The sequence below is a fragment of the Carassius auratus genome, chromosome 36, assembly GCF_003368295.1.
Source record: "Carassius auratus strain Wakin chromosome 36, ASM336829v1, whole genome shotgun sequence".
NCBI lineage: Eukaryota > Metazoa > Chordata > Actinopteri > Cypriniformes > Cyprinidae > Carassius > Carassius auratus.
In genome coordinates this window covers 7379268-7403691 of record NC_039278.1, presented here as the reverse complement: position 1 = coordinate 7403691, position 24424 = coordinate 7379268, and the positions used below count along the sequence as shown (strand labels likewise).

The 24424-nt window shown below is 38.2% G+C and overlaps 1 protein-coding gene across 1 annotated transcript; it reads left to right on the top strand.

Annotated features, from left to right (window-relative positions):
• The first annotated feature begins 7894 nt into the window (after window positions 1–7894).
• Window positions 7895–24115, top strand: LOC113055109 (inter-alpha-trypsin inhibitor heavy chain H3). The gene is made up of 22 exons (XM_026221098.1): window positions 7895–8042; window positions 9090–9122; window positions 9335–9358; window positions 12498–12652; window positions 12796–12900; window positions 12993–13155; window positions 13822–13932; window positions 14083–14211; window positions 14389–14505; window positions 14600–14768; window positions 15036–15161; window positions 15414–15595; window positions 16363–16551; window positions 16914–17053; window positions 17528–17685; window positions 17802–17828; window positions 17947–18003; window positions 18101–18214; window positions 20693–20894; window positions 21021–21193; window positions 23745–23856; window positions 23936–24115. Exons 1-22 carry the CDS (start codon window positions 7947–7949, stop codon window positions 24072–24074), a joined length of 2721 nt encoding a protein of 906 aa, XP_026076883.1. The 5' UTR covers window positions 7895–7946; the 3' UTR covers window positions 24075–24115.
• Window positions 24116–24424: the final 309 nt, after the last annotated feature.

Genomic DNA, 24424 nt, shown 5'->3' with positions numbered 1-24424 from the left:
TGGACAAGTGGAGTCTTTAAATGCCTTAGATGTAAAGTTAATTGCTGTCAAAGTGACGCCAAAATGAATGGGAGTCAATGGAATGCGAACAGCAGGTGGGGGTCTGCTAATCAATGGCGGCGCCCAGGGATGCTTCAAAAAAATATGTATCCCTGCCCCCCTGGATTCTTCAGTAACAGAACGGGCTTATTTACAAGCAAAGACTTGTAAATAAGTTGATACCAATGAGTTAAACGCCGCATAGTTAATGACGGCCAACCAACTAATGCATAGAGCTCGCAGTGGTGGGTGTTGTAAGAAGCATTTGTAACAAAACCTATGACACTATGATAGGTCACGTCCAGTTTTTTCAGCAGAAAATTTGGGGCAGTTCTATAAATAACATCACCAAAGTCAAACATTGGAATGATAGTCATTTTCACCAAAGCCAGTTTGGCAGCATAAGTAAAAGAGGCCCTGTTGCGGAAAAGAAAGCCAATTCTGGATTTAATTTTAGATCTTAGTTTGTTAATGTGTGGCTGGAAGGAGAGAGAACTGTCTAACAAGACACCTAGATATTTATATGTATCAACATATTCTAACTCAGACCCATCCAGCGTGGTGATGTTAGGTAGACAAGCAGGTATTGGCAGCGAACGATTGAAAAGCATACACTTAGTTTTACCAGAATTTAATAATAACTGAAGATTTTGAAAGGAATATTGAATAGAATTGAAACTCTCCTGAAGATTTTTAAGCACAGTATCTAACGAAGGGCCTGACGTGTACAGGATGGTATCATCTGCATAAAGATGAATCTGAGAGTCACCAGCAGCAAGAGCCACATCATTGATGTAGAGGGAGAATAGAGTCGGCCCGAGAATCGAGCCCTGTGGTACCCCCATAGAGACAGGCATGGGTCCCAACAACAAGCCCTCCGATTTAACACGCTGGACCCTGTCGGAGAGATAGTTGGAAAACCAGGCAAGGCAATAATGGGAGAAGACCAGGCTATTGAGTCGGCTGATGAGAACACAGTGATTAACCGAATCAAAAGCCTTGGACAGGTCGATGTAAACGGCTGCGCAGTATTGCTTTTTATCAATGGCGGCTATGATGTCATTCAGAACCTTTAGGGTAGCCGTGGTGCAGCCATGACCAGCACGGAAACCAGACTGCATAGCAGAAAGAGTACGATGGGATTCCAGATGACTGACAATTTGTTTATTGACCAGTTTCTCAAAAACTTTGGAAAGACAGGGTAAGATGGATATTGGTCTATAGCAGTTAGGGTCAAGGGTGTCTCCCCCTTTAAACAGAGGAATGACTGCAGCGGATTTCCAATCTCTCGGGATTTCAGAAGATAAGAGAGAGAGGTTAAATAGACTGGTGATGGGGGCAGCAATAATGTTTGCAGATAATTTTAGAAAAAATGGGTCCAGATTATCCAGCCCAGCTGATTTGTAAGGGTCCAGCATTTGCAGTTCTTTCAATACATCGGCTATCTGGATAGGAGTAAAGGAAAAATGTGTGGAAAAGTGACTGTAGGGCAGCTAGCTTGAGGGCGAGTATTTAGATGAAAGGCATGGCCGGCTTCAGTGAAATGCTCATTAAAATTCTCTTATATCTTAACCTTATCTATAGTAACAATATTATCAAATTTTAGAGCTGTAGGAAGTTGGGAGGAGATAACTTTGTTCTCCAGAATTTTAACAGTGTCCCAAAACTTTTTAGAGTTGGTGTGACAGTCAGCAAACTTCTTTTTAAAGAAGTGGGCCTTTGTTTCCCTAACTACCTGAGTATATCGGTTTCTGGCTTCTTTTAATAGTTGCATGTTGCGGGGCTTGTTTGAGGCTAGCGCAGTACGCCACAGAGTGTTTTTGTGTTGATTGAGGGAGGTCAGTTCTGTGGTGAACCACGGACTATATCTATCTTTCGTTCTGAACTTTTTAAAAGGGGCATGCATATTTAGGACAAAGAGAAATTCACTTTTGAAGTACAGCCAAGCGTCCTCCACTGACGGTATAAGATTAATGTTTAACCAGGAAATAGCGTTCAGGTCATTTAAAAAAGCCTGTTCGCTGAAATGTTTTAGACAGCGTTTGACGGAGATGAGGGGTGGTCGTTTGACCCCGGTCCCATTACGGACGCAGTCAATGAGGCAGTGATCCCTAAGATCCTGGTTATAAACAGCAGAGGAATATTTACAAGGCAAGTTAGTCAGGGCAACGTCTATGAGCGTTCCCTTCGTCGCTAATTTGAGATTGAACCTGGTAGGTTCGTTTATAATCTGTGTGAGGTTAAGTGCATCAAGCTTAGAAAGTAAAATAACTGGGGGGTTGAGCATATCCCAGTTTAGGTCACCAAGCAATAAAAAACTATTGGATAGGTGTTTTAATATACCACTAGAAATAACCAAATATCTTAAATAAAACTAAACAAAGAATAGAAAAAAACAAAGCAAAAAGAGCACTAACATCAAACCACGCTCCCAGTCTCGCATTCGCTCACTCAAATTCCGCTCAGAGAGAGAGAGAGAGAGAGCAGAAGAGAGCTTGTGAATGTGAATTACTCTCATATCCGGCTTTCACAAAACTATTTTTTTGATAAAGTCTTTGTGTGTAAGAGAGAGAACATACTGTCCAACAATTATCCCCAAATATAAGTCAGATTACGTAGGGAGGGAGAGCAGACAGCAATACAAAAATATGTAATGCAGTCAATGCAGTAGTGTGTTCTATATAAGAACTTTTCAATAAAAACACTGTACTAATATTTATAAATATGCACTTTAAACACAAACTTGTTTTAATATATTTGTATGAAATAAAGGTTTGTTTCATTTTGGATATTTAAGTAATTTTAAGATAAACAACAACATTCTGTGCAAATTAGCTGGTCGTGTTGCAACTACACTATGAAGAAAAGAAAAATGGAAGGGAAGATGCAGTTCAAGAACCCTTAATTATTTTGCAGGGCTCTAGCCTATTAGGGTTTAGACATTTGTGGTGACCATACAAATAATAATCTGTGGTTTAAGAAATTGTTGTGGGTGTATTGTCATGGTTCGCAGGTTTGCTTGCTCATTTTGTGTGTACTGCACTGATCTGATTGCCTATCAGCACCAGCTGCGCTGACGACCAATCAGATCAGTCGCAGGTGTGTCTCGTTTATTAGCCCTATATGTAGGGCTGTGTCAGTCAGGTTCAGTGTAAGATCGTTTGGTTTGCTGTCTCTGTTGTGTTCTCTGTTCTGTGCAGTTCTGGTCCCACTCTTGGTTTGCATGGAGCTCCAGCTTATATGTCTGCTTGAACTGTAGTCTGCCTATGTTTGAGGATCATCGCAGAACATCACATTTCTTGTCTCCCCTGCTTGGAGTCTACACTGCAGTTGTCGTATTTCCTAGGACCTACTTGGTGCCTGTTGTCTGCCAGCAATTCTGTTTGGTCCACTGACTGTTTTCATTTAACCTTATTACTACTCGCTACTGGATTCTGTCGTATGATTCCTGACATAACGATCTGACCACGTTATGGATCCAGCGAGTGTTAACGAACTGAGAGAAGCCCTTCACAATAATAATGCTCGATTTGATCGACAAGACGAACAGATCATGGCTTCCGGTTGAGCAATACAGCCTTGGTGGTAGAGGTATCTGTATTAACCAAGCAGTTGCAACATCTTAGAGTCGAGCCTGCCCATGTGCCCACTGCGCCTAATCCACCACCCGCTGTTCCCCCCACGAATCGTGCCGCCTACAGTCCGGAGCCCTGTCTGCCTTCTCCTGCTGCCTATGCTGGTGAGCCACATCTATGTCGATCATTTTTGACAAAATGCTCTTTGTTTTTTTTTTCTACAGCGCTCATCATTTCCCACTGAGGAATCTAAAGTGGCTTTTGTCATTACCCTACTATCTGGAAGAGCGGCGCTGTGGGGAACCACTGTTTGGGAGCATGACTGTTTAGAGTCTTTCCAGACTTTCAGCACCGAGCTCAAGAAAGTTTTTGATCGGGCAGTTGCAGGCAGGGAAGCAGCCCGAGTGTTGGAAGATTTACGTCAGGACCACAGATCGGTTACTGACTATTCCACTGAATTCTGGACACTAGCTGCAGAGTGTAAGTGGAACAGCGAGGCGCAGTGGGACATGTTTTTGCATGGGTTGGCCGACCGCATCCAAAATGAGATACACTTTAATAATAAAAACTCCATAATCATCGGGAAGAGGCGGGAACCGGCGGTCAATCAAAACCAAACTTTAATAATCCAAAATAAACACAAAACAGCGCATCAGCCCCTCACGCACAACTGATGCGCACAAATAAAAACCAAAACACAACTAAAAGCCCAGGCCTGGTCCTCTCTTGTCCTTCACTGTTGTCGCTCCAGTTTTATATCCTTCCATCTCCTACGTGGGACTCGAGACCGGCGGTGGGTCGCAGGTGTCGCTGATTTCCCAATCATTCCGCCGGCCTCTCTCCTTGTTCCTACGTACTCGGCCCTGCCCCACTTGCCACATACACCCTGGAGTTACCTGCAACTTTGGATGGGTTGATTGATCTAGCTATCAGCATAGACACAAGGTTACAACGTCAAAGTCTTCTGGTGCAGCGAGGTCGAGTTCCAGACATTCCATCTGGTCTTTCCTTCAGGTGATGCGGTTAGTGACTCGTTCAATCCGGAACCCATGCAGGTGGGCAGAGCTCATCTCTCCCGGGAGGAGAAGGAGCGCAGAAGAGTGCAAGGACTGTGCCTATACTGAGGAGCCGGGGGTCACTTTGCGTCTAAGTGACCGGTAAAAGCCAACACCCGTCAGTAGAACGGAGGTTACTGACGGGTGGCATATCCTGGGATGGATCCTCTCGTGAAGTGACGCTCCTTCCATTAAGACTGCAGTGGGCCTCCTCTTATCATCAATGTGGGGCTCTTGGTGGACTCCGGTGCTGAGGGGAGTTTTATGGACCGTGACCTGGCACTTCGTCTGGGAGTACCCATAATTCCCGTCACTCACCCCATCTCAGTTAACGCACTAGGTGGACAAGTCCTGTCATCGGTCACCAGAGATGTATAAAGTACTAGAGACCCATACTTGAGTAAAAGTACAAGTGCTCTATCAAAAAAGTGACTTGAGTAGAAGTTGAAGTGCTCTTTAAGCACCACACTTAAGTAGAAGTACTAAAGTATTCAACATTTTTTGTACTTAAGTATTGCAAGTAGTCTATTTTAAAATGTACTACTCAAGTACTGAAAGTAAAAGTAGAAGTATTGTGTTATGTAGCTATTAAAGAAAGTAGTCAAAAGTTTGAACATATTGTTTTTACTATTGCAAATGATTAACCTAAAGGACAATCACAATTCCTTTGACTGTAACTTCTTGTAAACAAAAAAGATTACTAAGGTTAGTTAGCCCAATTTGCAAAATGATGTCATTAATAACTTACCCTCATGTTGTTTCAAACCCGGAAGACATCAGAGGGTCATTTAGAATTTTTTGAAGCATCGAAAATACATTTTGGTCCAAAAATAGCAAAAACTACGACTTTATTCAGTTGTCTTCTCTTCAGTGTCTGTTGTAAGACAGTTAAAAACAAAGCAGTTTGTGATATCTGGTTCGCGAACGAATCATTCGATGTAACCGGATCTTTTTGAAACAGTTCACCAAATCGAATTTAATCGTTTTAAACAGTTCGCGTCTCCAATACGCATTAATCCACAGATGAATTAAGCTGTTAACTTGTTTAATGTGTCTGACACTCCCTCTGAGTTAAAACAAACCAATATCCCGGAGTAATTCATTTACTCAAACAGTACACTGACTGAACTGCTGTGAAGAGAGAACTGAAGATGAACACCGAGCCGAGCCAGATAATGACTCGTTCACGAGTCAAGAACCGTTTCTGTCAGACGCGTCTGATTCGTGAACTGATGAGCTGATGATACTGCGCATGTGTGATTTAGCGTGAAGCAAACCGACACACAGAGCGTCTGAAACGAACTGATTCTTTTGGTGATTGATTCTGAACTGATTCTGTGTTAATGTTATGAGCCCAGGTGCAGTAAACGCCAATGACGCCATTGCATCGAGCGCAAAAGAATCGGTGAACTGTTTTCTTCAACTGGTTTATTGAATCGAACTGTCAGAAAGAACTAACGTTACTGGTCATCCGAGAACCGATGCAACCGGTTCTTGACTCGTGAACGAGTCATTATCTGGCTCGGCTCGGTGTTCATTTCTCTCTTCACAGCAGTTCAGTCAGCATGCGCAGTCTTCTTAATCGCTTGATTCGCTCATTGATGTGCCAGCTTCATCAAACCTGCCATCTACAGTTCTGGCAGTGGTTTATGGAATGATTCGTAACATTATTATAATTGTAACGAGTAACGATGCAGCACATAAAAAATATATCGGAGTAAAAGTATTAAACTCAGCGAAAATATGTACCGAAGTAAAAGTGGAAGTAGGAGAAAAAAATAATACTCCAGTAAAGTACAGATACCGCCTTTTAGTACTTAAGTACAGTAGTGAAGTAGTTCTACTTCGTTACTATACATCTCTGTCGGTCACCCACTCCACCGGACCGGTGAGTTTGATCACGTCGGGTAACCACGTTGAGGAGATCCACTTTCTCCTCATTGACTCCACATTGGCTCCTGTGGTGTCAGGACACCCCTGGCTCACACTGCACAACCCTCACATAAACTGGCGTCAGAACTCTGTCATGTCTTGGAGTGAGAACTGTCATGCATCTTGTTTGGTGTCTGCGTGTTCTTCTGTGTCTTGTTCTGTGTTGCAGGATGAGCAGGCTGCAGGGTGCTTCTTGGTTCACCAAGTTAGATCTACGTAACGCCTATCATTTGGTCTGTATCAGGAAGGGGGATGAGTAGAAAACCACATTTAATACCCCCAGGGGGCACTTTAAATACTTGGTTATGCCTTTCGGTCTTTCCAACTCCCCCGCGGTTTTCCAGGCACTTTTTAACGATGTGCTGAGAGACATGGTTGATCAATTCATATATGTTTACTTGGATGACATATAGATTTTTTCTTCGTCTCTCCAGGAACACTTTCAGAACGTCAGACGAGTGCTTCAGAGGCTGTTGGAGAATGGGCTTTTTGTCAAAGCGGAGAAATGCGCTTTTCATGAACAGTCTGTTCCTTTTTTAGGATATATCGTGTCGTCTGAGGGGGTGCGCATGGATCCCGACAAGATTCGGGCAGTGGTTAATTGGCCAACTCCAGATTCACCACCGTGTCGTTTATTTGTGCCAGAGAAATTGAGGTCCAACATCATTCGATGGGGTCATTGTTCCAAGGTGGCGTGTCATCCAGGAGTCAATCGTACCGTTTCTCTCATTAAGCAATGTTTCTGGTGGCAAACTATGGCTCGTGACACTGATCGTTTTGTATTGGCCTGCTCGGTCTGTGCCAGTTGTAAATCTTCCACTCACCTTCCTGCTGGGCTCCTTCAACCATTGTCAGTTCCTTCGAGACCCTGGTCACATATTGTGCTAACTGCATTTTGTTTTGTTTCTGTCATCCATCTTTACTTCCAAAGACCAACATACACTTGGTAACTCATGCAGGGGAAAAAAAACAATAGCATGAGCAAGCACAATATCTACACACAAATACCCTGGTGTATATGTTCAGCACTGGACTCATACGATCAATAAATTAGCCAAATAATCACAAATCCCCATTACCACTCAAATAACTATATGCTCCCCATACACAGTGGTCATTCATATAATCAATAATTTAGGAACAAAGATCACAAATCCCCATTACCACCCAAATAAATATTTGCTCTGCATACACAGTGATCACTCACACGATCAATGATTTAGGAACAAAGATCACAAATCCCTACTCCCACTCAAAGAACTGTTTGACCTGGAAAAAAAGTCTAGACAGTGGTTTTAGAGTGTTTAAAAGTCCTGGTGTCCTGTGATAGAACAGATGGTGCACCATGTCTACAGGGTGGATATTCTGCTTGTTTGGGTGTGTATGTTTTTGTTCAGGGTCTTTTGAGACCCTGGTCATCTCAAAGGGAAATGAGCAATGGGTAAGTCTAGTTTTGATGTCGTTCACTTTTGTTTTGCTGCACTAATTAAGTGGCTAACATTATGATCTGAAGCATATCTTATTTGTCAATACAGCGATAAAAATGGGAAAGTATCCATCATAGTTTAGTCATCATAGATTTGTCTGTACAGTCAGAGTCATGCAAATACATTTTGGAGGCAGGTATTCAAGTGAAAAAAGGCACCATTCTCATTATTATTTAAATTAAAATTAAATTAAATGTATGCATTTAGCAGACGCTTTTATCCAAATCGACTCACAGTGCATTCAGGCTAACTGTTTTTATATGTTCCCGGGAAATCGAACCCCCAACATTGCGGTTGCTTGCCTGCTAAAAAAATGCTCTACCACTTGAGCTGCAAGAACACTATTTATAAACTAAAAGTTATTTACTGCTAGACTTTTAATCAATTACACCAATTAACACTATACACTATGAGGCTGTTATACCATTAAAATGAAATCAGTAGCTTACATTTATGAAAATCTATTTACATTGCGATTACAACTGCATAATGTTGAGATTCATGTTCTAAATATCATTTTGAATATAGACATGAAATGTTGAGAAAACATCACAGAATCATTAATTCAAACTATCTGTCCAAACAGGCTGATTAATTCAAAAACAAAGAAAATGACCACTGACTTTATAAATTAAACACCTAATTTGTTCAAAAACACTACACTATTGAAGAACGAAAAAACACTGTTTCAGGGAAGCACAAATTTTCTACTTTGTTTGGACAAAACAGAACTAAATTTATACTTATTGTTATGCATAATGGAAGGTTTTTACCTAATCTTGTACAGTCTTGCAGAATTAGAACATGCATGCAGTTGTCATATACACCATAATTAAGAATGTATGCCACAGGCCAAATTGAAATAAAAAAATAAATATATTAAAATTAAAAAATATATTGCAAAAAGGGCACTTATCCAGTCAGAGGCCAAAAGCACCTCTTTAGGTACGTATCTGTGTATGTGTCTGCATACAGTAATGAGTCTTATAATGTCCCTCCAGGTCGACCATCCCAGCACGACCAGACTCTTAAAGGTATGCAACAAAGTTGTTAAAAGTTTGCTATGCCAATACTGAAATTACAGTACTGAAATTATATTCAGGAATAGAAAGGTGTTATATATAATAATACATAACACATACTTATAGGCTATTTTGTGTGTTAGCTTTAGCATACAAACTCTTTTACATCTACACACTGTATTTTGTTGCCATCTAAACTTAATTTTCTAATGGTCTCCTCACAGAAGCGAAGTGTGAGCAGTGCTGAGGTGGGAACTCTTTCTTACATCTTTCACAAGTTTGTCTGTCAAGTGATCATTTTAAAATGAATGGGAGTTTTATTGGTCTGTTTATACCTGATCTGACCCTTAAAGGGGGGGGGGGGGGGGGGGTGAAATGCTATTTCATGCATACGGAGTTTTTTACACTGTTGAAGAGTTGGATTCCCATGCTAAACATGGACAAAGTTTCAAAAATTAAGTTCTACGTTTGAAGGAGTATTTTTGTTCCAAAAAAAACTCTTCCGCTTTGTCACAAGTTTCGGAAAGTTTTTTTCGAGTATGGGTCTGTGTGACGTTAAATGGAGCGGAATTTCCTTATATGGGTCCTAAGGCACTTCTGCCGGAAGAGCGTGCGCTCCCGTATAGCAGCGCACTGAGAGGCTGAGCACAGACATTTCACTGATCAGAGCGAGAGCGTCGCGAAAAGTCACAAAAGAAGAGTGTTTTTGGTTGCCAGGGCAAGACAACCCTGCACAGATTACCAAAAGAAAAACAGCAATAAGGGACCAGTGGATGGAGTTTATTTTTATTTTTCAACGGAGTTGTGCAAGTGGTTTTGTTTGTTCCCTGCATTTCGAAGATGCTTGTTTTACAAACAAGACCCAGTTTGACGGCGAATTTGCACATCGTTTATTTCTTAAGGATAATGCAGTCCAAACGAAAAAGGGTCACGATCGTGTGTTGGAACCGCATGCGGTGAGTAAAACTGCTTCACATATCTCTGTGTTGTTAACTTAGCTATCGGCACGTAAGCACATCAAGTAAACAACATGCGATGTTGTCATCAAACTGCACTTTCCACATGTACAGCTTAAAAAAAAAAAAAAAAAAAAAAAAAAGACGACATAAAGTGGAATTTAGTCATTTTCCAAAACCGTTAAGCAAATATATACAGTTTCAGTACATACCACATAGATACTCTTGTATCTTGCTCTTGTTAAATTTCAAAACGCTTCCAAACGCTCTCAACGCAAAAGCCTACTGGCGCTCGTGATTCTTTAGATCCGCCCACACGTCACGCCTCTAGGCGCTCGTGTTTTTCCGGGAAAAATCGATACAGACTATCTTTCTCTTATAAATATAATAAAAATAAGGACTTTTAGGAGTTATAAAGGATGCAGTACTACTCTATAGGTACTTAAGATTAACAGGATATTGAGTGAAAACGAGCATTTCACCCCCCCCCCCTTTAAAAAAGACTGTTGTATAATTGATTAATTATTCATTTAAATGGATTTTAGTTTAATTAATAATAACAATCTACATGAATAAAAATATAATTTGTAATATAGGTTGTTTAACATATCTTCTGTAATGTAGCTGACACTTACCTTAAAAGGGTCATCGGATGCTCATTTTCCAGAAGTTGATATGATTCTTTAGGGTCTTAATGAAAAGTCTGTAACATAGTTTGGTTAAAATTTCTCAATGGTAGTGTAAAAAACACCCTTTTAACCATGTCAAAAACAGCTCTGTTTAAAGCAAGACATTTTGTTGCATGTTCCTTTAAATGTTAATGAGCTCTGCTGACCCCACCCCTCTCTTCCTGAGCCGCTCTCAGAGAGACTATTTACTTAGCTTGCTTATAAGCACATTATTAGGGAAGGCAATTTGCAAAGATCCATTAAAAAAACCTTATACTCACTTTATCTGTAGGTGAAGCTGGATCACGAATGATTCTAAAACAAATGTAATCCACTGTGTCTTCAGCAGCTCAGATGTCTGGAGTTAAGGACGTCTGCTATGTTCATTATTTCATGCAACAACAGAACACCTCAATTGCTTAGGAGTCATTCTTGTCTACATTTGCTCCCGTGGTGAAACAGTGGTGGACTGATGACAGCTTACTCAGGGCAGGTCTAATATAGGGACCTGCACCGCTACCACTTTTTCCAGTGCTCGCCCGATACCAATACTTTTATTTTTGTTACTTTTGTTACCGAGTACCGATAGAGATATTTATATTGCATTTTAAAAAAATGTTAAGATACTGGGTACAGAAACCAAAAGAGTATGTGTAATATTAGTTTGTTGACTTAATTTCTTAAATAGATACAGTTTTCTCAGATTATCACAGTTTATCCTCTATAGCAGTGGTTCCCAATCCTGGAACCTGGAGAACACTGCACATTTTTAATGTCTCCCTATTCAAACACACCTGATCAGCTCATCAGCTCATTAGTGAAGACTCCAAGGGTTCTCCAGGACCAGGATTGGGAAACACTGCTCTATACTTTAGAATATGGTAAATAAAATATGAACTCATGAGTTAAACTGTGTCAGAACAAAATCATCTTGATAATGTTAGATAACTTTGATAGAGGGATATGTAAAGGATTTCAATCCTTGCAAACCTGCAACATCAATTTGTTTCCCAGACTCGGGTCTGAATAATTTTTGGTCCCAAATTTGTATCAGTTTTACTACTATGAAGAATTTTTGGATATAATTTGTCACAGTTCACTTTTTTTTTTTTGCTATCCTCACTTACATAAATTAACTATAGTGTCCTGCAGCCACTAGTAAAAAAAAAAAAAAAATCTGATCTCTGAAGAAATTTTTGACTGTATATCCTTCAGTTATTTTAACGCTTAATTATGCCCATTAAAGTTTGTTACTTACTTTGTTCGTCTTTAATTTAATAGCATTAAGTTGCTTCATTGCAGAGGCTTAGTACTGTAATAATGCGCTTTGCTGTAATAATGTGAACCACTCGTTATAAATCTCCTACCTGATAAATTATGTTTATAGTGAATGCCCCTATAAATGGTCTTATTTTGGATGATTTTGCACACAGTGTGACGTCACAAAGACCGGCATCTGAGATAGGCTCGATTTGAGAAAGGGGCAAAGATTTTAGTAGATAAAAAAAATATTAATAACACTGGGAAGATTTTTATCATCATAGGGTTGTGTGTACACACCGCCAACACACATTTCAGTTCAAACAACTATGCATGTAGCATCCGATGACCCAAGCTCAGCCTTTGTCCTGAAATTACTGCAGTCTAAGGCACTTTTTTTTAGGCGATTGCTTTTGTTACAATATATTAGTTAGTTAGCACTTGATAAGTGACAACTCTATCACTCTTTATTTTCCTCTGTGTGTTTTCCTTCTGTCTTTCAGATAGAGGTGCAGAGCATAAAGGTGGACTGTAAGGTGACATCACGTTTCGCCCACACTGTCATGACCACTAAAGCTCTCAATAAGGCCAACATCTCACAGGAAGTGTCCTTTGAGGTGGAGTTACCCAAGACCTCCTTCATCACCAACTTCAGCATGTCAGTCCTTTTTCCATCTGATTTAGTTTCAGATCAGAGGAACTCAGCATGAGCCAAAAGAAGCCATTGCTTTTCAGTTTAATATATGTTTGCAGTTCGGGAAATTATTGAAATGTGTGCTGACACAGTTTTTGGATTTTCAGGGAGATTGATGGCAAGACATACACAGGTGTGGTGAAGGAAAAAGAGAAGGCCAAGGAGCAGTATCAGAAGGCTGTGTCATCTGGCCAGACTGCTGGTTTAGTCAAGTGAGAAGAGGAAAACAAACAGGAAGTCATCCTGAACTTTAAAATGCTTGTTCCTAATATACTACTAAGTAACTTATGTTGTGGTCTTCCAGGGCTTCAGGTCGAAAAATGGAGACGTTTTCTGTTTCTGTGAATGTCGCAGCAGACAGCAGTGTGATTTTTATTCTCACCCATGAAGAACTTCTTCGACGAAATTTTGGCAAATATGAGCTCATGATCAGAGTCAAACCCAAACAGCTGGTCCAGCACTTTGAGGTTTATTATAAAGCACAACAGATTTTATAACATCATAATTGAGAATCCACATGGTATAATTTTAGTGTACTGCAAAAAGGTGAAAGACTAAGGGTGGTGGTGTTTTACATTTTTACATAAAAATTTAAACTGTGGTATAGATCCCCCAAAAATGAACAATTTACTCACCATCAGGTCACCCAAGATGTAGATGAGTTTGTTTCTTTAAATGAACAAATTTGGAATAATTCAGTATTACATCATTTGTTCACCATTGGATCGTCTGCGGTGAATGGGTGCCGTCAGAACAATAGTTCAAACAGCTGAAACACTTGAGAAAGCAATATTATGTATAGAAGACTCATATTTTAGCCAGAAGCAATGGTTTGAAGTTAAAAATGTCTTGATGGATTTATTATTAGAAACATGCAGCTTCACTGGAATCGAGTTGATTATTGTGATGTTTCGCCTATTTTGACTCTAATTCTAACGGCACCCATTCACTGCAGAGGATCTATTGGTGAACAAGTGATGTAGTGCTGAATTTCTCCAAATCTGTTCTGATCAAGAAATATACTGGTCTGAGGATGAGCGTGTTTCTGCAAATTTTCATTTTTGAATGAACTATTCCTTTCAAAATGTAAAAATGTGCACCGTTCATGGACACGTTATTCCTCCAATCCACAGATTGTAGCAGATATTTATGAGCCTCAGGGAATTGCATTTTTGGACACATACGGTACATTCATCACCAATGAACTGTTCCCTCTAGTGGAGAAAACGGTCACTGAAAAAAAGGTGACGATTCAAATACCTTTGCATGGATGGATACCAATTTATACCAGTACATATCATTAGCATTATACTTAATAAAGCTAGTAACAAAGAAGGATCTCCATTAGACAATAATAATGTTGATAATGATAATAATTTGATCCATTTGTTCAGGCCCATGTGTCCTTCTCTCCAACACTGGATCAACAGAGGAAATGCACCGAGTGTGATGGGACACTCATCGATGGAGATTTCTTCATTAAGTATGATGTCAACCGTGCTCATGACATCGGTGATATCCAGGTCAGACATCATTTGGATGATAAAGACACACAAGAAATAGCGTAAAATGGACAAATGAAAAGAATCCTGTTCTGTGGCCTGCTGTTTAACACATAAGCTCTGATATGTTAACATTTGAATTTTCCAATATATACAAATAAACTATGAAGCCATAATTTATATCTTTATCATCTACAGATTGTGAATGGATACTTTGTGCATTTTTTCGCACCGGCTAATCTTCCAAAAGTACCAAAGATGGTTGTTTTTGTGATAGACAACAGCTACTCTATGGTGGGAAAGAAAATGTCACAGGTGAGTCATGACGTCTGTTAAATGAGAAAAGACTGCTTTCAGTTTTAAATTGTCAGCCACTTGGACACTTGTCTGTGTTTGTTGTCTAAATTAGACTAAGGAGGCTCTGGTGACCATTCTTGGCGACCTCCCAGAGGAGGACTACTTTGCCATCATCGTATTTTCAACCACCTTTGTTGTATGGAAGCCACATTTAAGCAAAGCAACAAAGGAAAATATCAAAGCAGCCCAGGAATATGTCAAAACAATTGAAGTTATTGGTAGTAAGTGTGAATATGAAGGAAGTTATCACTGAACAGATTTTAAATGAATAATTGTATGCAGTCCACGTGGAAACATTCTAAAAAGAGGCAGAGGGACTAAGGGGCACACTGAGTGTTAAAAAAAAGCTGCCCATGCAATAAGCCCTGCTAAATCCACTCAATGTAGTTTACATTAAGCAAACAAAACATGTTTACTATAAAGTTATGACTCATCTTTTTTTTAATTATAATTTATCAATAATCAAGTACAAATTGTTTTTGCCTCAGGTACTGAATTGCATGATGCTGTCATCCATGGTGTGAAGATGTTGTATGAAGAGCAGCGTAACAGTACAGCCTCAAAGGACATGGTACTGATGATCATTTTGCTGACTGATGGGGAACCAAATAATTGTATGTATATGCACATACCGACAACCTTACTGCTTCATGATTTTACTTGAGGAACAACTTTGCCTAGGAGTAGCCCTAAAGAAACATACAGGAAACAGCCCTAGTGTCATCTCCATTATCTTATCAAAGAACACCAGAGAGAGCCCTGAAAGGTTTACCTCAAGAGTAGACAAGATGAATCAATCAGTTATTTATGGCTGTAGTACTTTTTATTGTTTCTGTGGTGAAATAATATATCCTATTCATTTTTAGATCCCAGAACTCTTCCTCAAATCCAAGAGAGTATTCGTGACGCCATTGATGGGAATATCACTCTGTTTAGTTTGGCCTTCGGTAATGATGCAAACTATGGATTTCTGGATACTTTGAGCAAGCAGAACAATGGCCTGGTTCGCAGAATTTATGAGGACTCAGATGCTCCACTTCAGCTAAAGGTAGCCAAAATATTGATTCCTTGTAATATAAAAAAAAGTAATTTTCCCCAATTATAGCTACATCTTCATTCAATCTCAACGTCAGTTTTTCAGAATTTTAAGATATTTAATTTTATCGATACTTTGTTACAAAATATTTTAATATATAACAACCATTATATTATTACTACAACTAAATATATATTAATAATGTAAATATATATATTTTTTGGTAATGTTTTATCTGTTAAATAAATATCCTTTGAACTGCACAGTTTGGACCCTGTTGTTATTTATTTTATTTTTTTCAAATTCATGTTTTATTATTTAGTAATATACCAAATAAGAGGGTTCCTTAATAATTAATAAAATAGCTGACAGAGAATTACAAAATGGACAAATATGTAGAAGCCTGTTTCAGCCGTGGGATAAAAATAAAAACTAACAAACATAATTATAACTCTTTTCTCACAATTCGAAGGACAAAAGTTCTCAAATTCAAATTGCGAGTTAACATCTCACAACTTTTTCTTCACAATTGCGAGAAAAAAAGTCTAAACATTTTTTTTTTTTACCCATGGTAGAAACAAGCTTCCAAATAAAACTAGGTAGATTCAAATCAAATCAAAATTGGAATGGAATTGAGAAATGTGCATCGATACCCAACTCTAGTTTCAGTCTAGTGCAATTGTGATGACACTTTAAATGTTGATAAGATGCTGACCTTATCAGCAAAGCTGACTTTCAAGAAACTACTGTTAATGGTTTGCTAATAATTTGTTACCAAGGGATTTTATGAAGAAGTGTCCAGTCCTCTACTCTCAGATGTGCATTTTCACTATCCGGACAACACGGTCAACTCGCTGACAAGAAGCCATTTTAAACAGCTATACAACGGCTCTGAGATCATGGTGGCTGGCCGACTTAATGACTTAAATGAAATAGACAACTTTGCAATTGAAGTGTTCGCACAAGGGGTGAGTAAATATTCTATCCTTTCACACATGTGCATAGTTCATAGTGGCAGTTTTTAAAACCGATTATGAATGTGGACATTGGTGATTCAATGTATGTGAGCATAAAAGCATGTCCTTGTCAGGGAAAAAAGTAAAAAAATTTATAAAATGCTTTTAGGCTTACAAATAATTTGGAAGGAATGTGTAATTCCTATTCCTATATCCTAAAATGGATAGTATAATAGAAAAATGAAATCACCAATGAATCCATAGATCGTAGCCTCATTAATATCGTTGGGTTGTGTGATAATATTCTCAGTGAATTTACGTCATTATTTATTGGGGACTTGTAAAACTAATTTGACTTTTTTGTTTTGCAACAGTTCGAAAATAACTTTGAGCTGAAAGGTCAAGCAAGTACTCAGAAGTGGGAAACCATATTTCCTGATGAAGAGTATATCTTTGGGGACTTTACTGAGCGTCTCTGGGCATATCTGACCATCCAGGAGCTCTTGGATAAGAAGTCTGTTTGAAAAAGCGTGATCTTTAGCACATTAACCTTAAACTATAAAGGATAAATGTGATCCTGGACCACAAAACCAGTCTTAAGTCGCTGGGGTATAGTTTTAGCAATAGCCAAAATAACATTGTATGGGTCATTATTGATTTTTATTTCATGTCAAAAATCATTAGGATATTAAGTAAAGATCATGTTCCATGAAGATATTTTGTAAATTTCCTACCATAAATATATCAAAAGTTATTTTTTGATCAGTAATAAGTATTGCTAAGAATTCATTTGGACAGTTTTAAAGGGGATTTTCTCAATATTTTGATATGTTGCACCCTCAGATTCCAGATTTTCAAATAGTTGTATCTCGGCCAAATATTGTCTGATCCTAACAAACCATACATCAATGGAAAGCAGAATCTTTTAAGCAGAAGATTTGAAGATTTGAATCAAATCCAATTATAATACAAAAATATTATCTTACAGAAACAAGGGTACACCAGAGGAGAAAGGAAATGCCACTGAAGAAGCTCTGAGCCTTTCATTAAAGTACAATTTTGTTACACCGCTTACCTCCATGGTCGTCACTAAACCTGAAGATGAGACCAAAAAAGGCATGTTTATTGCTGACAAACTGACTGAAGGTATGACTAAACTGTCAAATAACAAGCAGAAGTTGTGACAGTGTTCTCCATGAATCTGTAACTATATGTTTAACTGGTTATATGACACTCACTCTTTTCTCAACATTGATACACAGAGGAACGAGGAAAATCTCAAAGATATGGTAAGTCACTACTTAAAAACATAATGAGTTTAATATACTTTTTATTTCATATGACATTGTCAAACCAAATTGACTTTTTTGGAGCATTTATGTTAGTTAATCTCTGTCTTATTTACAGGTTACACAGCTGTTCCAGCCAGCTACCCTGTCAGGACCTATGTACCCACATATTATGGTAAATGTAAAAATTTATGCACTGGCAATGTGAAATGTAGGTAATGCTTTATAAGTCACATCAGCACTGATGTTCTTACAATTTTCTAATGTAACAGTTGATGGAGATCCACACTTCATCATTGAGCTGCCAGAAAAAAATGATGCTCTGTGCTTCAACATTGATGACAAACCTGGTACCATCTTCAACCTTGTTAGAGACTCACTTACAGGTGAGAACAATTTTCTATTTTATCAGAAAAGTCCAGAGGCATTCAGCGAGCCATGGCTTCACAAGAACACAGGTTGACATGAAATTAAGGTTGCCCCTCCTGACATTGTAGATTCTTTAAACCAAACAAGATGATAGACTTAACAAGAGGAGTAATGTTTGTAAACAAACTTTGTTTAAAAGTTTGAGATAATTTTGAGAAGCTTCAACTTCAAAGATTAGCACATTGCTAAAATGTTTTAAGATGTTGCTAACACATTTTAGCATGTTGCTAGCTTGATTTACATGCATATTTTAGCATGTTGCTAGAATGATTTTGCACATTGCCAACGTTTTAATATTTTAGCATGATTTACCACGCTGTTACCATGTTTTAGTATGCTGCTACCATGATTTAACACATTGCAAATACAGTATTGTTCAAAATAATAGCAGTACAATGTGACTAACCAGAATAATCAAGATTTTTCGTATATTTTTTTATTGCTACGTGGCAAACAAGTTACCAGTAGGTTCAGTAGATTCTCAGAAAACAAATGAGACCCAGCATTCATGATATGTACGCTCTTAAGGCTGTGCAATTGGGCAATTAGTTGAATTAGTTGAAAGGGGTGTGTTCAAAAAAATAGCAGTGTGGCATTCAATCACTGAGGTCATCAATTTTGTGAAGAAACAGGTGTGAATCAGGTGGCCCCTATTTAAGGATGAAGCCAACACTTGTTGAACATGCATTTGAAAGCTGAGGAAAATGGGTCGTTCAAGACATTGTTCAGAAGAACAGCGTACTTTGATTAAAAAGTTGATTAGAGAGGGGAAAACCTATAAAGAGGTGCAAAAAATGATAGGCTGTTCAGCTAAAATGATCTCCAATGCCTTAAAATGGAGAGCAAAACCAGAGAGACGTGGAAGAAAACGGAAGACAACCATCAAAATGGATAGAAGAATAACCAGAATGGCAAAGGCTCAGCCAATGATCACCTCCAGGATGATCAAAGACAGTCTGGAGTTACCTGTAAGTACGGTGACAGTTAGAAGACATCTGTGTGAAGCTAATCTATTTTCAAGAATCCCCCGCAAAGTCCCTCTGTTAAAAAAAAGGCATGTGCAGAAGAGGTTACAATTTGCCAAAGAACACATCAACTGGCCTAAAGAGAAATGGAGGAACATTTTGTGGACTGATGAGAGTAAAATTGTTCTTTTTGGGTCCAAGGGCCACAGGCAGTTTGTGAGACGACCCCCAAACTCTGAATTCAAGCCACAGTACACAGTGAAGACAGTGAAGCATGGAGGTGCAAGCATCATGATATGGGCATGTTTCTCCTACTATGGTGTTGGGCCTATTTATCGCATACCAGGGATCATGGATCAGTTTGCATATGTTAAAATACTTGAAGAGGTCATGTTGCCCTATGCTGAAGAGGACATGCCCTTGAAATGGTTGTTTCAACAAGACAATGACCCAAAACACACTAGTAAACGGGCAAAGTCTTGGTTCCAAACCAACAAAATTAATGTTATGGAGTGGCCAGCCCAATCTCCAGACCTTAATCCAATTGAGAACTTGTGCGGTGATATCAAAAGTGCTGTTTCTGAAGCAAAACCAAGAAATGTGAATGAATTGTGGAATGTTGTTAAAGAATCATGGAGTGGAATAACAGCTGAGAGGTGCCACAAGTTGGTTGACTCCATGCCACACAGATGTCAAGCAGTTTTAAAAAACTGTGGTCATACAACTAAATATTAGTTTAGTGATTCACAGGATTGCTAAATCCCAGAAAAAAAAAATGTTTGTACAAAATAGTTTTGAGTTTGTACAGTCAAAGGTAGACACTGCTATTTTTTTGAACACACCCCTTTCAACTAATTCAACTAATTGCCCAATTGCACAGCCTTAAGAGCGTGCATATCATGAATGCTGGGTCTCATTTGTTTTCTGACAATCTACTGAACCTACTGGTAACTTGTTTGCCACGTAGCAATAAAAAATATACTAAAAACCTTGATTATTCTGGTTAGTCACATTGTACTGCTATTATTTTGAACAATACTGTATGTTTTAACATGATTGAGCATTTTGCTAGCATGATTTAACATGTTAATATTATAATAAACTTATAATATTACATGTTAATATATAAAAATATGTGAAACCGGGGGTGTGGGTATGAAAAGTAGTGGGATTTTTTGCAGCTTTGATCATCTTGTTCAGGTAAACCATAAGGTCTGATAGCTTGAAAACTCTAGGAGCAGATCTCTTTAGTCTTAGAAGGTGAAGAAGGAGAAGAAAAAGCTTAAATAGTAGATCAGATATAAAATATTTTTCCCATTTCTACTGAAACAAGAACTTATGAATGGTGGAATGTTGGCCTGAACTGAGCTTATAAATGGCTTATAAATACTTAAAATAATATTTTAAATCACACTTATCCACAATGTCAACAGTTCTAGGGATTATATTTGGTTTCTTGGTGCCCCACAGGAATTGTGGTCAATGGCCAAACCATTGGAGATAAGAAAGTCATCCCGGGAACCAAAATGCAAACTTATTTTGGCCGCTTTGGGATTGTTCATGAGAAGTTTGGTATCAGATTGATGGTAAGCACAAAGGAGATCTCAGTGTCTGAAAAGGGAAAACAGGCTAAATTCTTCTGGACTGATACTGCCACAGTTAAAGGTCCCAAGTAAGATGCAGGATATCATCTTCTCATTTCAATCATATTGAGTCATTGTGAGCTCACAGAAATGTGTGCCCTTCATAAGGAAGCAGGGGAAAGACTCCTGACAGAATTTTGTCCTTCTTTCTCCAGCATGGATCTGCAGGTGATCAAAGATCGCAGTTTAACAGTGACCCTTAGGAACTCAGTCAAGTTTCTTATTATCCTGCACAAAGTCTGGCAGAAGCACCCGTATCATCAAGACTACCTCGGGTTCTACACCTTGGACAGTCACCTCTTTTCAAGCAATGTCCATGGCCTGCTTGGTAAAATATCTAAAGAACTTCCCACAGTATATTTGACATGTTACCCCTCTGAGCCTGTTCATTTTTCGGTCACACTTGGTACCTTCGCAGTCAAACATGACATGAGCCTTGAAATGCAACTTCTTTTTTTATATGATTTTGTTAAATTATATTTTGGATTATTAATTAGAATTTTTGACAGGATTTAATGATACTATGCAATATTTATAAAAATTGTAGTAAACAGTAATTTTTGGCCGCGAAGGTACCAAGTGATTCTTTTTTTATTTTTCGACCCTTAATCATGTCCGAATCATTTCCATGATTTGTTTGTGCTTATATAGCTAATACAGAAAAAGTCACCAAGTATAATCCCATTCTGCTGAAGTAAACAAATTCAAACTAAATTTTTCGGCCCAGGGTTTAAGGAATATTCCATGTTCAGTTCAAGTTAAGCTCTAACTATTGTGGTATAACATTAATAACCACAAAAATTATGTCAATTCTTCCAGTGCCTGCTCTCCTATAAAAACAAAAAGCAAAAAATAATTTTACAGTGAGGTATTAACATTGGATATTGAATGGGGACAGTTTGTGGAGGATTGAAAAAAAATGGGAAGCTTATACTTTTATAAAAATACTTTCATTGTTTATTCTGTTAAAAAATGTTTATTATACTGTATGAGTATATTTCTTAATCAGAAGTTTTACAGTTTGTTTTAGGAGTGATGGTGGTCTAGGGTTTGGTTATCATGGCAAAAAATCTATAAAATTGGATATACAGTTGTGTTCAGAATTATTCAACCCCCTAAAGAATGCAGTACTTTACAAATGCAAGGTTTTCTGAAGATCCAGGATATAATAATAATTGCATCTATAACAGTTCACTGGCATATTAAAAGTGATATTGTCAATATATAATGTAATATATTTGAGTTATAAGATTGTTTTATAATACTGCTATGTCATAATTATTCAACCCCTATTCAACATTGCTGTTTTTAAATCACTTATTTGCATGGTGGGGAATAAAACAGTTTCAAAACACAATTAAGCCTTTAGAAACTCTATTAAAAACAGAATTAGCCTGAGCTGTTACACATACAGTTTGGCCCATGCATGTGTTGAAGTTGAGTAGCAAAAATGTCAACAGAGATCTCACAAAAGCAAAAGAGAAGAAATATTGTATTACTGTAGAAAGGCTAAGGCTATATGATGATTTCCAAGACATTGAAAGTTCCTAGAGACACAGTGCTCAGCTTTATTTCTTAGCTTTAAGTGTGTTTTACCAGAAAACTTTTGAGGGTGTGGAAGAAAAAGCACAATATCATAAAATGTTTAATCAGAGCAACTGAGAAAAAACCTGCAATGTACAGCCAAAGACTTGCAAGATGACCCGATGAAAGGAGGAAAACATTTTCAATGCAGTGTGTAAGAAGAACACTATAGACAAGTATGGCCTTCATGTTGAGACATCTCAATGAATACCACTCTTGATCAAGAAGAACAAAAAGCCAACTTGAACTTGATCAAATTCATTTGTGTAGACTTGTGGAGCTCTGGAGGATTGTTATATGGAGTGATGTGACCAAACTGGAACTTTTTGGACCCATGGATCAGCGGTATGTCTGCTGCAAAAAAGGCAAAGCTCATAAGCAGAAGAACACCATCTCCATTTACTGTAGAAGGAAGTGGAAATCATGACTGTATGAAGGTCATCATGTATTCTTTAAAGTGTCAGGCCATTTTGATGAGAATTGTGATGCCTTTGGTGCAAAAACTGAAGCTGATGATCAATGGACTTTCCTGCAGGCCAGTCATACCAAAGTACACATCCAAATCTACTACTGCTTGGTTCAGGGATCAGTCATAGAATGTACTTGAGTGACCTGTTCAGTCTCCAGGCTTAATTCTCATTTCAAATATCTGTATGAATTTGAAGAAAGCAGTGGCAATGTGAAAACCAAAGATTATCAGTGATCTGAAAGCTTTTTCAGGTGTGGAATGGGCCAAAACTGTAGTAGAGAGGTGACAGAAGCTTCTAAACATTTACAGACAACGTTTATTGATGATTTTAAAGAATAAAAGATTCTGCACAAAGGGGGTTGAATAATTTTGAACATGAATGTTTAGAGCCAATTCAAATTTTATCATGATTCATCAATGTTCCATTCTCAGAATCACTCAAAAGTGTATTAACAAACTTTCTCTAATACTTTACTGATGCCTTTGTTAAATTGATTTCATAAAATGTTATCCTCCACAGCAAATTGTCTTGCAAGTCATTGAATAATTTTGAACACAACTGTAACTAAACAGAAAATCTTTTTTTTTTTCACATTAAAATCATTTCAAAATTTGTTTACATCAAGTGGCAACTGGAACAGTGAGTATTTTAACACTGACAAACATGGTCAAAGCATCTCATTATAACCCAAAGGATGGACAATTGGAAACATTTTTGTGGTTATGCTGTCAGCATTTAAGGAGTCAGACATAATTGCTTTTAGAGAGAATTGTCAAGAAACAGTCAGTGATGGTTGTGCTCTGAACTGTGCTCACGTCTCTTTAGGTCAGTTCTACCATGGATTGGACTTTGAAGTGAGTGAACCGTTTCCAGGAAAGGATCCAAACAAACCAGATGCTATTATGTTTGTGAAGGGACAAGAGCTTGTAGTTACCAGGTGAATTAAATACACTGTTTGCCAGTTTGTACATGAAAGGTCAATGTTACCTTAATACTGTGTTATTCTGTGTCTAAAGGGGTTTGCAGAAAGATTTCAGACAGGATGTAAAGAACGGAGAAAAAGTGCCATGTTGGTTCATTCATAATAATGGCACCGGACTGCTTGATGGAGTTCACACAGACTACATCGTCTCTGGTCTCTTCAAGACAATCTAACTATGAGCCAAAGCCAGACAAAACAATGACCGACAGCTCTAGTCAAACAGATAATAAGAGAAAGATTAAGACATGAAAACATGTCATTGTCATCATCAAAATGATCAGGCCAATAGCTTTTTCTAAATAGATTTTTCAATACTGAAATATTAAAAAGTTATCTATACGCATTGTGTGCAGTAGAAATACATCAGTAGTGTCTCAGAGCTGCTCGGTTAACAGTTCTGAGTTTAACGCATTTTCAATGTGCGCCACTTATGCTTTATTTTCACATTTCCAGAATTTCCAACATTTTGTGGAGAGATGATTACAGCATTGCACTAGATTTGTAACGAGAAGCATTTGTAAAC